This window comes from Amphibalanus amphitrite, unplaced genomic scaffold (genome assembly GCF_019059575.1).
Source record: "Amphibalanus amphitrite isolate SeventyFive unplaced genomic scaffold, NRLGWU_Aamphi_draft 000009F_arrow, whole genome shotgun sequence".
Taxonomy (NCBI): domain Eukaryota; kingdom Metazoa; phylum Arthropoda; class Thecostraca; order Balanomorpha; family Balanidae; genus Amphibalanus; species Amphibalanus amphitrite.
The window spans coordinates 1,094,065-1,107,562 of NW_024881505.1; the positions used below are offsets into that span (position 1 = coordinate 1,094,065).

At 47.0% G+C, this 13,498-nt stretch overlaps 1 protein-coding gene across 1 annotated transcript; it reads left to right on the forward strand.

Annotated features, from left to right (window-relative positions):
* Window positions 1–4,735: 4,735 nt before the first annotated feature.
* On the forward strand, window positions 4,736–13,060 carry LOC122380215 (mitochondrial cardiolipin hydrolase-like). The gene is made up of 4 exons (XM_043363195.1): window positions 4,736–4,774; window positions 8,028–8,113; window positions 9,646–9,912; window positions 11,562–13,060. The coding sequence occupies exons 2-4, from the start codon at window positions 8,047–8,049 to the stop codon at window positions 12,191–12,193; spliced, it is 966 nt and encodes a 321-aa protein (XP_043219130.1). The 5' UTR covers window positions 4,736–4,774; window positions 8,028–8,046; the 3' UTR covers window positions 12,194–13,060.
* Window positions 13,061–13,498: the final 438 nt, after the last annotated feature.

The window sequence follows — 13,498 nt, forward strand, 5'->3', positions numbered from 1 at the left end:
GGCTGGACGTCGGAACATGCGGGCATATCCGACGTCAAGCCGATGTCGGGCCGAGGTAGAACCGACGTTGGGCCGACGTCGGGCCGAGCCTCGGCCCGACGTCGGGCCGACGTCGGCATGTTTACTGGGCGTGGTTTTGAGTAGGGAAAATGGCGGGACGATGAACATGTTTTGTTATTTTTTGTAATGGCATCTTTCAGCTTGTCGGTGTCTGTTCTGTGTAGGTTTGTTTGTTTCTGAATAATGTCAAGTTTCCAAAAAGAAAAACATTGACAATGCCGGTAAGTTTTAGAGTTCAGGGAAAATCCAAGGCCATCGAGATTCAAGGGGCGTCGAATGGGGGCGTCAAAGTGCAGTGGATGTCAACTCTAAAAATTGCAGTGAAATAGCAGCTTCCAATGGCTCTAACAATTGCGCCATAGTTGTATTCAAGGCCCTAAATACAATGGGTCTGTTCCCGTCGCTCCTCCCAAAAAATCTCGGATGAGGTTGGATGGATGAGCTTGGAGGAGAGCCGTTCAGAGGGACAACACTATTCGACCGCCACCTTTGCAGCCATTCTATAACTCAGGAACTACTGAACTGATCGGAACGAACGAAACACCATTCGAATCAGGGGGTACGATTTTATCAGCCGTTTCGAAGCTCGTGACCCCAGGTGACCTCGGTGACCTCAAGAGGTCAACTCGGCATTGACGCCTATTGCAGCCATTCTATAACTCAGGAACTACTGGGCCGATCGCGACGAAAACACCACCAGTCGAATCAGCGTATGTGATTTCATCAGCCGTTTCGAATATGGTGACCTCAGGTGATCTCGGTGACCACAAAAGGTCACTTTACGTTTTCGCCTATTGCAGCCATTCTATAACTCAGGAACTACTGGGCCGATCGTGACGAAAACACCACCAGTCGATTCAGCGTATGCAATTTCATCAGCCGTTTCGAATATGGTGACCTCAGGTGACCTTGGTGACCTTGGGAGGTCACATGACCGTTGTGGCCTCCCAGTAAACATGCCGACGTCGGCCCGACGTCGGCCGACGTCGGGGTGACGTCGGCAACTCGGCATCAGCATGCCGACGTCGGCCCGACGTCGGTCCAACCTCGGCACGACGTCGGCTGGATGTCGTATATGCCCGCATGTTCCGACGTCCAGCCGAGGTCCAGCCGACGTCGGGCCGACGTCGGACCGAGATCAATTGCTGAGGTCCAGTCGACGTCGGACCGACGTCGGGGCGACGTCGGACCGACATCGGCCGCTGTTTTGACCGTTAAAATAATATTAGATACATGTTTCATGTTTCATAAAGAGCTTCTGTATTCAAAATATCCTCAGGAAACTCAAATGTTCCTCCACGCCGCAACCCCCTGATCCGGACTGGACGGGAAACTTTATCCCATTTGGGATTGCCCGTAAGCCGAGCTCGCCCGTAGCCGGGTGCGGTGAGTGCTTGGGGGCTGCTCGGCCTATCCTTTGGACAGGCTCAGCCCCGGCAACTCACCAGGGCCGGGCCCAGTTCATATAGAAAGGCCAGTCGGCAAGTGTCACTTTGCCAAAGTGCCACTTATCAAAGGGACACTTTGGGAAACGTTGGTGCAGGTGTGTAAGAGTGGCTATATGAACCCATTGTGGGGTCGCCCTTTTCAATAAGTGTCACGTAACAGCAATGGGACCAGGGACTATATGAACTGGAGTCTGGACCCAGGGTGCTCGCCAAGAAGACCAATGTCTCCATCCTATGATCTTTCCGGCTCTGAAATGGTCTTGTCAGACCGAAAGGGTATAACCCAACAAAACAAAGGTAATTCGTTAGCTGGCTGCGTGGTGTAGTGGTTAGCGCACTAACCTCGCGTTTGAATGACGGGGTTCGAATCCCATCGCCGGCTGATCATTTTGGCGTGTTGTCCCAGTAAACATGCCGACGTCGGCGACTGGGGGGCTCGAATCCCGCCGCCGGTTGATATTTTTGGCGCGTTGTCCCAATAAACATGCCGACGTCGGCCCCGTCGGTCCAACGACAAACGATCTCGTCAACCTCGGCAAACGATCTCGGCCCGACGTCGGCTCGACGTCGGCTGGACTTCGGCTGGACGTCGGAACATGCGGGCATATCCGACGTCCAGCCGATGTCGGGCCGAGGTTGAACCGACGTTGGGCCGACGTCGGGCCGAGCCTCGGCCCGACGTCGGGCCGACGTCGTCATGTTTACTGGGCTACGGCAGCCATTCTATAACTCAGGAACTACTGGGCCGATCGCGACGGAAACACCACCAGTCGAATCAGCGTATGTGATTTCATCAGCCGTTTCGAATATGGTGACCTCAGGTGACCTCGGTGACCTCAAAAGGTCAACTTAACGTTTTCGCCTATTGCAGCCATTCTATAACTCAGGAACTACTGGGCCGATCGTGACGAAAACACCACCAGTTGATTCAGCGTATGCGATTTCATCAGCCGTTTTGAATATGGTGACCTCAGGTGACCTCGGTGACCTTGGGAGGTCACATGACCAATGTGGCCTATAGCAGCCATTCTATAACTCAGGAACTACTGGGCCGATCGCGACGAAAACACCACCAGTCGATTCAGCGTATGCGATTTCATCAGCCGTTTCGAATATGGTGACCTCAGGTGACCTCAGTGACCTTGGGAGGTCACATGACCGTTGTGGCCTATGGCAGCCATTCTATAACTCAGGAACTACTGGGCCGATCGCGACGAAAACACCACCAGTCACATACGCTGATTCGACTGGTGGTGTTTTCGTAGCGATCGGCCCAGTAGTTCCTGAGTTATAGAATGGCTGCAATAGGCGAAAACGTTAAGTTGACCTTTTGAGGTCACCGAGGTCACCTGAGGTCACCATATTCGAAACGGCTGATGAAATCACATACGCTGATTCGACTGGTGGTGTTTCCGTCGCGATCGGCCCAGTAGTTCCTGAGTTATAGAATGGCTGCCATAGGCGAAAACGTTAAGTTGACCTTTTGAGGTCACCGAGGTCACCTGAGGTCACCATATTCGAAACGGCTGATGAAATCGCATACGCTGAATCGACTGGTGGTGTTTTCGTCACGATCGGCCCAGTAGTTCCTGAGTTATAGAATGGCTGCAATAGGCGAAAACGTAAAGTGACCTTTTGAGGTCACCGAGGTCACCTGAGGTCACCATATTCGAAACGGCTGATGAAATCACATACGCTGATTCGACTGGTGGTGTTTTCGTCGCGATCAGCCCAGTAGTTCCTGAGTTATAGAATGGCTGCCATAGGCCACAACGGTCATGTGACCTCCCAAGGTCACTGAGGTCACCTGAGGTCACCATATTCGAAACGGCTGATGAAATCGCATACGCTGAATCGACTGGTGGTGTTTTCGTCGCGATCGGCCCAGTAGTTCCTGAGTTATAGAATGGCTGCTATAGGCCACATTGGTCATGTGACCTCCCAAGGTCACCGAGGTCACCTGAGGTCACCATATTCGAAACGGCTGATGAAATCGCATACGCTTAATCGACTGATCGTGTTTTCGTCGCGATCGGCCCAGTAGTTCCTGAGTTATAGAATGGCTGCAATAGGCGAAAACGTTAAGTTGACCTTTTGAGGTCACCGAGGTCACCTGAGGTCACCTTATTCGAAACGGCTGATGAAATCACATACGCGGATTCGACTGGTGGTGTTTCCGTCGCGATCGGCCTAGTAGTTCCTGAGTTATAGAATGGCTGCCATAGGCCACAACGGTCATGTGACCTCCCAAGGTCACCGAGGTCACCTGAGGTCACCATATTCGAAACGGCTGATGAAATCGCATACGCTTAATCGACTGGTGGTGTTTTCGTCGCGATCGGCCCAGTAGTTCCTGAGTTATAGAATGGCTGCAATAGGCAAAAACGTTAAGTTGACCTTTTGAGGTCACCGAGGTCACCTGAGGTCACCATATTCGGAACGGCTGATGAAATCGCATACGCTGAATCGACTGGTGGTGTTTTCGTCACGATCGGCCCAGTAGTTCCTGAGTTATAGAATGGCTGCAATAGGCGAAAACGTAAAGTGACCTTTTGAGGTCACCGAGGTCACCTGAGGTCACCATATTCGAAACGGCTGATGAAATCACATACGCTGATTCGACTGGTGGTGTTTTCGTCGCGATCAGCCCAGTAGTTCCTGAGTTATAGAATGGCTGCAATAGGCGTCAATGCCGAGTTGACCTCTTGAGGTCACCGAGGTCACCTGGGGTCACGAGCTTCGAAACGGCTGATAAAATCGTACCCCCTGATTCGAATGGTGTTTCGTTCGTTCCGATCGGTCCAGTAGCTCCTGAGTTATAGAATGGCTGCAAGGGTGGCGGTCGAATAGTGTTGTCCTTTCAGAGGAGCCACGGGAACATTTTCGCGAGGAAATCAGCTGTTTGCGGGCTGTAACGGTCGGCGATTTATGGCGCGCAAACATAAATCAAGAGATAATAATCGCTTTCTAATAAAATAACCTAAGATTAATATCAAACATTACCAATTAAAGATATCCAATCGTCATCAATCACTAAAATCATTTCCACTTCCCTCACATCTCATTTATAAACAATTCACATTTGTATTTCGTGCGCCAAATATGTCTACGCAAGAGCCTCCTCCAAAAAACCAACTTTCGGTTGGGATGAGGGAGGAGGCAAATAGTGGTGGTGAGATGTGAAATCAAGATGAGCTTGGAGGAGCTTGGAGGAGCGACGGGAACGATTTTTTGAAACGAGAGGAGGTTAGAGGAGCTTGGAGGAGGTTAGAGGAGCGACGGGAACAAACCCAATACTTGTATTCTCTTGGTTGTATTATACACAGGGCCTTGTTATACACTGTGGTATTGTTAACTATAAGTTTTTGTCTGACCAAGTGCGTTTTTGCTGTTAATTACATTGAATTGGTGGAGTTTTCAAGGTAAGTGGAAGTATTTTTATTTACCGTTTTGTAGAAAAAGAACGGAAAAAGTGCAGTTTCATGTCAATTGCCAACCCAAAGTCAAGTGTTTGGGTTATTCATGGATTCAACATTGACATGAGCAACCTCGCTTCCTGTCTCCTTGTCATTTTTCTATGATGCCATTTATCTACTTGTCATTTGTCTTTTATTTTATCTGCTCGTTGGCTGTCGGATGTTGAAATAATGCAATAATGGTACCATCAATTTTAAGAATCAGAATACTTAACTCACCTGTTAAACTCACCTGCTAGGTTTCCACATAAATCCACAACCTTGGCTCTGGGCTCGTAAAGGAAGGAGTGGAAACCTATTGCCTTCAGACTTCAGAGATCTGCGAATTCCTTGGGTGGGCAGATTGCGGGACCTCAGGCAAGGAATTGGAATGGTGTGTCTGCATTTGGTAAAACACTGAAAAAATTTGTGCGTGTTTTAAGTGCCAGAATCCTAGACAAGATGTCCAAGATGATCAGCTATGTAAATGAGAAAAAGAGGGTACCGTAAAACGGGGTTTCAGTTTTGAGGTGTTTTATTATATAACTCAAGAAGGGTTAGGGATAGAAGCATCAACTTGTCAGCATTTTATGTGGAATTTCAGTTGGGCAAACTAGACTTTTGGAATCAAAATATGGAGGCATCAATAATTTGATTCTGGTGGGAGGAGCCATGACCAAATATGGGCATGGAATCAATTTTTTGATTCATTTGGGTACACTTTTGACTTCAAATGTATCGTTACGGTTGAAAAAAGGCCCATGACGGTGAGATTTTTCTTTAAAAAGGTAGAAAAATGTGGTAGGTTTGCAAAAAGTGTTACCTCAAAACTAACAAATTGTCCCTTTGGCCTTGTGAATGGGAAAAAGATAGAGGCACTGTCCATCACCTAAAAGCTGTTTTGAGGAAATCACACTGTTTGTTATTTTTGTATCATGAATTGCATACTAAACAATCAGTATTTGTGTAAAATGGCAAAATGAAATTTTCAAACCCCTAATTATCACTGTTGTAGTGCTTTTATATTTATTATATGGCTTTTACCTGTTGCTTCAGTTTTTGTATTCTTGACATTTAAAAATTGTGAATTGTTATCAAATGTTGTGAAGGTTATGTACAACAATGCTAAAGGTATCTGTTGTGGTGCTGAGGATCACACTTAATGAGAATAATAGCAAGATAAATGCTGTATTCTTGCAAGTCATTGTTACCTATCTCTTAACATTACCTGTGAATCAAAATAATGATTAGCCAGCTGATGGGGAATCAATATTATGATTATCTGTTTAAAGTGAATCAATTCCTTGATTGCCTTTCACTACCTATAGAATTCAAATTGCTATGATAGGAGCAATATTATTTTGCTTAGGAGATACTTTCAGCATTTCTGTTCAAGATCAGGCATGCTCCTTCTGGAAACACTCTCTTATTTTTATGTGTTTGGTAAGTTAGAAATGGTCTGCATTTATGCCCAAATATGGTCAAAAGGAATCAATCTTTTGATGCCTCCATATTTTGATTCCAAAGGTCTAGTTTGCCCAACTGATTTGGTGCTTTACATGCCTGCTACATAAAAGTTTTAAAAGTATATACATGAATATTATTTTTTAATATTTTTCATCACTGTCCCTCAGCACCACAATGTGGGGTGTTAAGGGACACCTATATTATTCCAAGAAATGGTCATCAAATGCCCATAATTGGGGTGTGAAAGGGCACACAATTTATTTATTGAAATGTTTTGCATATTCTGTCACAAAACAAGTCAGGTTCATTCACCACTAATGGCCTTTTTAGCCAATTACATGTAATGCAGTTTATGCTTCTGGAAAATGTGCTAATCATAGGGTAAACAGAACCAAAAAGTACCCTTCTGTCATCAACAAAAACCCATTTTGAAGCTAGTCACTCATTATGTCATTATGTTGCCCTCTTTGTTTTGGCCTTTTTATGATGACATCACATTTGCCTACATCAGTCTTCATTGACCCATCATTGAAAAAGAGAGTGTTATGGGAGTTTTGAGATGTTTTGTTATATACCTTGAGATGTGTTAGAGATGAAATCATGAACTTGCCAGCATTTATGTGGAATTTGGTGTTTTCCATGCCTACTGAAAGAAAACTTTATGAAATTATATTGTCTGGTTGATATAGCCTTGATCAGTAGACGTGCACATGTGCTTTATATGAAAAGGGCTTAATTTTTGCACAAATAGGCACCTAATTTTTGGCGCGAATAAGGCGGAAATTTTGGCGCAAAATCGCTTACATCGAATTTCGGCGCAAGAGGGTCTCACGGGCGTCCGGCGTAGTGTATGGATGTTTTCCAATCTGGTTTGAGGGCAGATATTGAAGCACTGTTGAATTAGATGACATATTTGGATTATGAAAAGTTTTCGGCTGAAGACGTGGTTTGGTGTGCTTCAGCTTTAGACATCCTCCGGTACCGATGGATTGTCGACTTGGAGACTGGATGACTGTTGACAACCAGCCTCCTTGCCACTTTCCTTGTGGATAAGCCCGTCGTTAGCTCCGCACTTCGCGATGACGATCTGCGCTACCCGGCTGGCGGAAGTCTTCCTGCCGCGACCTATCTTGTTCCCAGGCGTCTATCCGCTTCTGTCGCGTGATAGCCTGGACCAAATCGTGCGGCAACTCATGCCCAGTGCCTCGGTGACCTGGCCGTGGGTCATGCCGCCGGCAGCCATGCCGACTGCCCCGCTGCGGAACGATTTGCTCTGCAGTTTTGCCATCCTAGACACCTGGTCCGCGCGCGCCGGGTACTGCCCCGGAAATGACCTCCGCATACCCCTTGACCGGTCAGCGTCACAAAAATTCGAAGGTCACGTGACTAGAATGTAGCCAATATGGTCTGGGAGCCGGTACCAGCGAAATTATATTGATATTGCGCCGTAGAGGCAAAGTAAAGGTTGTGGGAGGGTGTGACATTAATTTTGGGACACCATGTATGTTCGTAGGTAAAAGGATGTACGCGATGCCAATGATTGGTGCAATCTCATTGTTACACTTAATATGTGTCATGTCACAATATCCTGTTACAGGGTCTTCTATGTGTTCCCTATGTCTTTGGTAGAAGTCGCCAGGGAGGCTGATTCAGATTGTCAGGACAAGGCAGAACAGGTTTATGGTAAGTTGCTGTGAATTATTTGAATTCATTGGATTCATGAGTGGCATTTTATTGGTATAATACAATGAAAGCTAGGGAGGGGTCTTATCCGCCCCTCTTTACCGTGTTCGCAAACACCTCATGAACGCTCGCGAACTGTTCACTGTATGTGGCCGATGACGTCATTTGTTCTCGAACGTACTTGTCCGTGAACAGTTTGTTTATTTTAGTTAATTTCAAAGATTAAACAGCAAACCCTGCTTCTTACCAATAATAGCTTAGTTAAAGTATTTCGTGCACTATTTGGACCACTTTTTGATTATTTAAGGGCTGCATCTGTGTGCAACTTAACCCTATTCCTGGCGGGGGGGGGGGGGGGCCTCAGGAGCCCCCCCCCCCTGAGGTTTTTTTTGTTATTTCTCCCAAACGCGTTGAGCTAGGAAGCTCAAATTTTCTGACTTTTCCTAAAAGGCTTCTACGCAACATGTCTGAAAATTTTGAGCTGATCTGACCTCAGGTCAGGTCACCAGAGGCGGTTTGGTGACCCTACCTCAGAAAAGTTTGCAATCACGCCAGAGCTAGAGTTTTTGACCGATCAATTTCTTCTCTTCAGGCTTTAGTTAGGGTACCAGTATGTGCAATTTGTATATCTCGGAATTTTGATATCGGTGACCTAAGGTCAGGTCAGTTTCGCGACCTCCCCATTATAAGTCAATGGGGGAAAAATCAACTCCCTTTTTTACCACTAAAACGGGTCGGGATGGCCCCATATACCATACATGACTTCATATACGATCAACCTTCACTACCTTGAGGTCTGTTTTGCTGTGGGCAGCTGTGAGGTCATGTGACGTCATCAAAGGTCACCAAAGGTTTTTGGCCAATAACTCCGTACAGGAACAAGATACAGACGCGTGGATGGTCTCATTGTGTTCAGCTCGTCAAGACGCATCGAATGATATACATGATGACCTCGAGGTCACGTGACCTGAGGTCAACCTTTGACCTTGACCTTGCGAGGTCAACATATATATCATTCGATGCGGACTGACGAGAGGATCACGATGATGCCCTTAGTTTGTTCCTATCTTGACTAATTCGAAAGTTATTCGAGAAAAACTCTCCATATCTAGCGCCGCCATTTTGACTTTTTCGACCCCTGTGACGTCATCTTTGACCTGACCTGAAAATGACCTTAGTAAAAATTGTAGATCTTGACCGTGCGTATCCGATGCCGTTTACCGTTTGTCGCTATCTTGCTTCGTTCTCGAGATCTCAGGGGGGGCCGAATCGGCCCCCCCCCCCCGCCAGTTTCTTGTCCCGGCGGAGCCCGCCAGGAATAGGGTTAAAATGTAATGCTATTAGTTTGTTTTTGAATCGCCTATGGCATCATTTTTGTAAAGCATTTTTAGCGTTTTACATATCTAACGCGATCAACTTTCCATTATAATTTAACTGCAGTAAAAATATTGCGACTATAAGTGATCATTATTTATCCATCTTTGTACTTTCGTCAAACACCTCCATGATACATCACCGTATGTGTGTGTCAGACCTGATCCGGTGCATTGAGGACCCCGAGAAGGCGTCCAGTCTGGAGGACCTGGGGGTGGTCAGCGAGGAGGACGTGTCGGTCAGCCGCTTCCCGGGCGTGGACGGCGCATACTACGTGCGCGTGCAGCTGACTCCGACCGTGCCCCAGTGCAGTCTGGCCACGTTGATCGGCCTCTGCGTCAGGGTCAGGCTGCAGGAGAACCTCGACTTCGAGCACAAGCTCGACATTGTTCTGAAGGAGGGAAGTCACCACACCAGTGACGAAGGTAAGTGGCGAGCCCGCGGGCCGCCGCCATCGCCTGCCGCCTGCTCCCGATGCTGGTTTCGTTTGTTGCTATGTAAATGCATGGGCGATTAATTGCACTATGGGGGTACCCCTTGGGTTTGGTCCTACGCTTACACACTCACCTGTTACCAGTGTTCTTTTATCTTGCGGCTTACATAAGTACCATTATTTGATTTATTGATTTAAGTTAATCTTTGGTAGAATATTTATTGGGGTATTGTTGCAAGAAAATATCGCGATCCTACAGCATTTCGCACGGTCTAGTTTTTGTTATGGTTTGAAGTTTGTTTTTCATTAACTTTTATTAAATTACACAGCAGTGCCGTTTTCCGTTTTCTACCACAATTTCTACTACACCAGCTCGATTTTTCTCATTAACAATTAAACGTTGCCTTTCATCATACCATCAGCACTACCAGCATGGATAAAGGCTGGGCTTTTGTGTGCGAGCCTCCTCCATGTACACTAGCCTCCTGTTCGACTGCCACTTCGTGCGGCTGTGGAGTGTGGGTGTCGCATGTTGGCTTTTCTCTGGCTGGTGCCTGACCACCAGTTGGGACGTGGTTTCTCTGGTAATGGACGTGGTGGCGTGCCATTTTTCCTTTATGAATGCTCGTATTGGCTGGCACCTTGTGGTGTTGTCGAGGTAGGGGCTGTTGGTACGGCTATCGGATGTCAGTTGCTTTAGGGACGCGGCGTTTACAAGAGTATGGCTGTGATTACACCTTACTGGCGATTTTGGAATAAACCTTATGATTTGAGCTTATTTTAATGCTTACATAATTCGGACATGATAGAAATTGTGATGAAACAAAATGATTTATGATAAAACAATTAACCTACGGTGTAAACGTTTATAAAACAAGCGTGAACATTTCGTGTTTCTATTAACCATGTCCATATCCCACGTTTCTGAGTTCATACCAAATAACTACGTTAAAAATCAAGTCCCGCTGACCGCTAGTCAGCGGAATCATCGGCCCATGAACTCAGGAACAGTCGATCGGGTCTGGTGAACTATTTAACCGTGAAATTCTAATAAATGCATGATAATTGATAGTATAGTTCAAGAATATAGTATTGCTTTCCTTCAAAGGTCAATGTCACAGTGGTACTCAGGAGGATGTAGCAGCTAAACAATCATACACTTCAACATTTATTATGTGATACCTAAGGCTAACCTCCGCCACTCTAACCATGCTAACCATTTACTATGCCGGCTTTGGGTGATGGACGTTAATTGGAGGGAGAGATGTTACAATATGTTCATTTGAGTTTTTCAGTCTTCTTGAATTATTATATCGTTCATTCAAGTTTTGAATTATTAATACCATAGGTTGAAAGTTGTTGATCCGCATAATAAATATTCGTGCGCTACAGAAGCTTTATTTGAGATATCTCACCCTTTACTCGTGCCAGCGGATATTTCACAGTGAGCTTTGAATACGCTCTCAAACTTGGGAATGCGGTATTATCCTGATTCTCAGCATTGCTAGTACCATCATTGTGTTACTTCCACAGTCAGCAAGCAGATAAATGACAAGGAGCGCGTCGCTGCGGCCATGGAGAACCCGAACCTGCTGAGCACCGTGCGCCGCTGTATCCGTGACCCTGAGTGACTCGCTCCAGCCTCCGGCGAAATGGCGCAGTCCTCCGCGCCCGACCCCGGCTTCCGCGGCTTCGTGGCCTGCGCGTGCACGGCGCTGGCGGCGGCGGCGCTGGTCTACCACGCCACGCGCCGGCTGCTGCGCCGCTCGGACGACACCGCGCACTTCCACGAGGTCGTGTTCTTCCCGGAGCTGCCGGTGCCGGCGGCGGCGTCGGGCTGCGAGCGGGACGCGCCGCCGCCGTCGGACGGCCGCCGGCTCGAGTGTGTGCTCCGCCGGCTGGCCGCCGCGCGCCGCTCCATCGACGTGTGCGTGTTCGTGCTGACCTGCCCGGACCTGGGCGGCGCGCTGCTGGCGGCCAGCCGGCGCGGTGTGCGCGTGCGCGTGGTGCTGGACCAGGAGATGTCGGCCTGCACGGGCAGCCAGCTGTCGGCGCTGCGGCGCTGCGGGGTGCCCGTGTTCGTCAAGCCGCCGCCGTTCCTCATGCACCACAAGTTCGCTGTGGTCGACGGCGAGGTCCTCATCTGCGGCTCCTTCAACTGGACCCGCCAGGCGGCTCTGGGCAACAACGAGGACGTCATCATTACCAACAACCCGGCGTTGGTGCGGCCCTACGTTGGCGAATTTAAGAAGTTGTGGGGGATGCGGCACTGACATTGACTGACAGCGGCCATCGTGGCTTGTCAGGCGAATTGGTGATACCTTGTGATTGTGAATTGCGCTAGACCTGTATGGACCTGTGGACCTGCAGGTAGCCCAGCTCACACCGCTCATTTAGCTGAGCACTAGAATCACGGAGCTGGCTGACGGTGCGGAAGTGTAGGAGTGTTTCTCACTTATGTCCAGACAGGCTCACTAGCAGTGAAGGCTCACGGTGTGAAAGGCGGAAACACTCGAGCAGCTGTATTTGTAATAGTATTTTAAGCAAACATACGCGGGTCAATAGCTTTTGTATCTTTCTTGTTTCCAATCGGACATCTTATAGTATATGTCATCAACAGTCACATTCATGATATCCTGAAATATTTCAATCGTCGTTTATTGGTCTTATTTATCTAGCATTATTCCAAAAGTAATGATTCTTCGATGACCATGCAGTGTTTGCCCAGTCACACACCATCTTGGGTCGTCTGTTTATTGACATGGGCATAATTGGGAGATGGTAGGCTGTGAACGTCTCCTTAGTTTGCTTGTTTTCGCCCCACCGTTCGTTAACTCCGCTAGTGGCACTTGAATGATGTCATGAATGATACCAGTTCTGTCCCGAAATCAAGTTGTCCATGATACCAAATGGACTTGAGCTGGTGGACTTGCCTGCGCCGGGTTTTGTTTACGAACATTAGCATTTGATTCGTGTAGGAGCTGTTTGTTGGTGTCTGTAACTGCTTCCACTTTGTGTGAAGATGTTCGCTCCATTGGGCTATTTTCGTGATGTGCCAATGATCTTTGGCCAAAGTTACCGATGTTTTAGTGCAGTTCAGTGAATGGCTTGAGCAAAATAAATGTACTCTTGTTCCATAATGCGGACTCTCATCTTTCACTTAAGCTCTGCCGTGACATTTTTTTATTATATGATACGACTTATGTGATTCAAGATTAAGGATGGAAAGTCAACTAAGTGCCCGATATTGAAGCAGATGTCTTCAACACTACTATACGCTCTATGACGCCTGGCTTTGAATGCACGACGCTTTTCAGAAACCATAGCCGGAAGAAATTCACACTAGATGAACTACACCTTTTTAGCCGCGATTTAAAACAGTTGAACTCCATTTTAAAAAAGCTGATCTGTGATTTAAAACTTTTGAACTTGGGTTTAAAACACATGACTTCCGTTTTAAAAGAATTGAATACGATTTTAAAACAACTAACGACGATTTTAAAATAGTTCAATTTATTTTTAAAAGAACTGAACTGCATTTTAAAGTGTACTACATATAGCATTATCTCATTCATTAT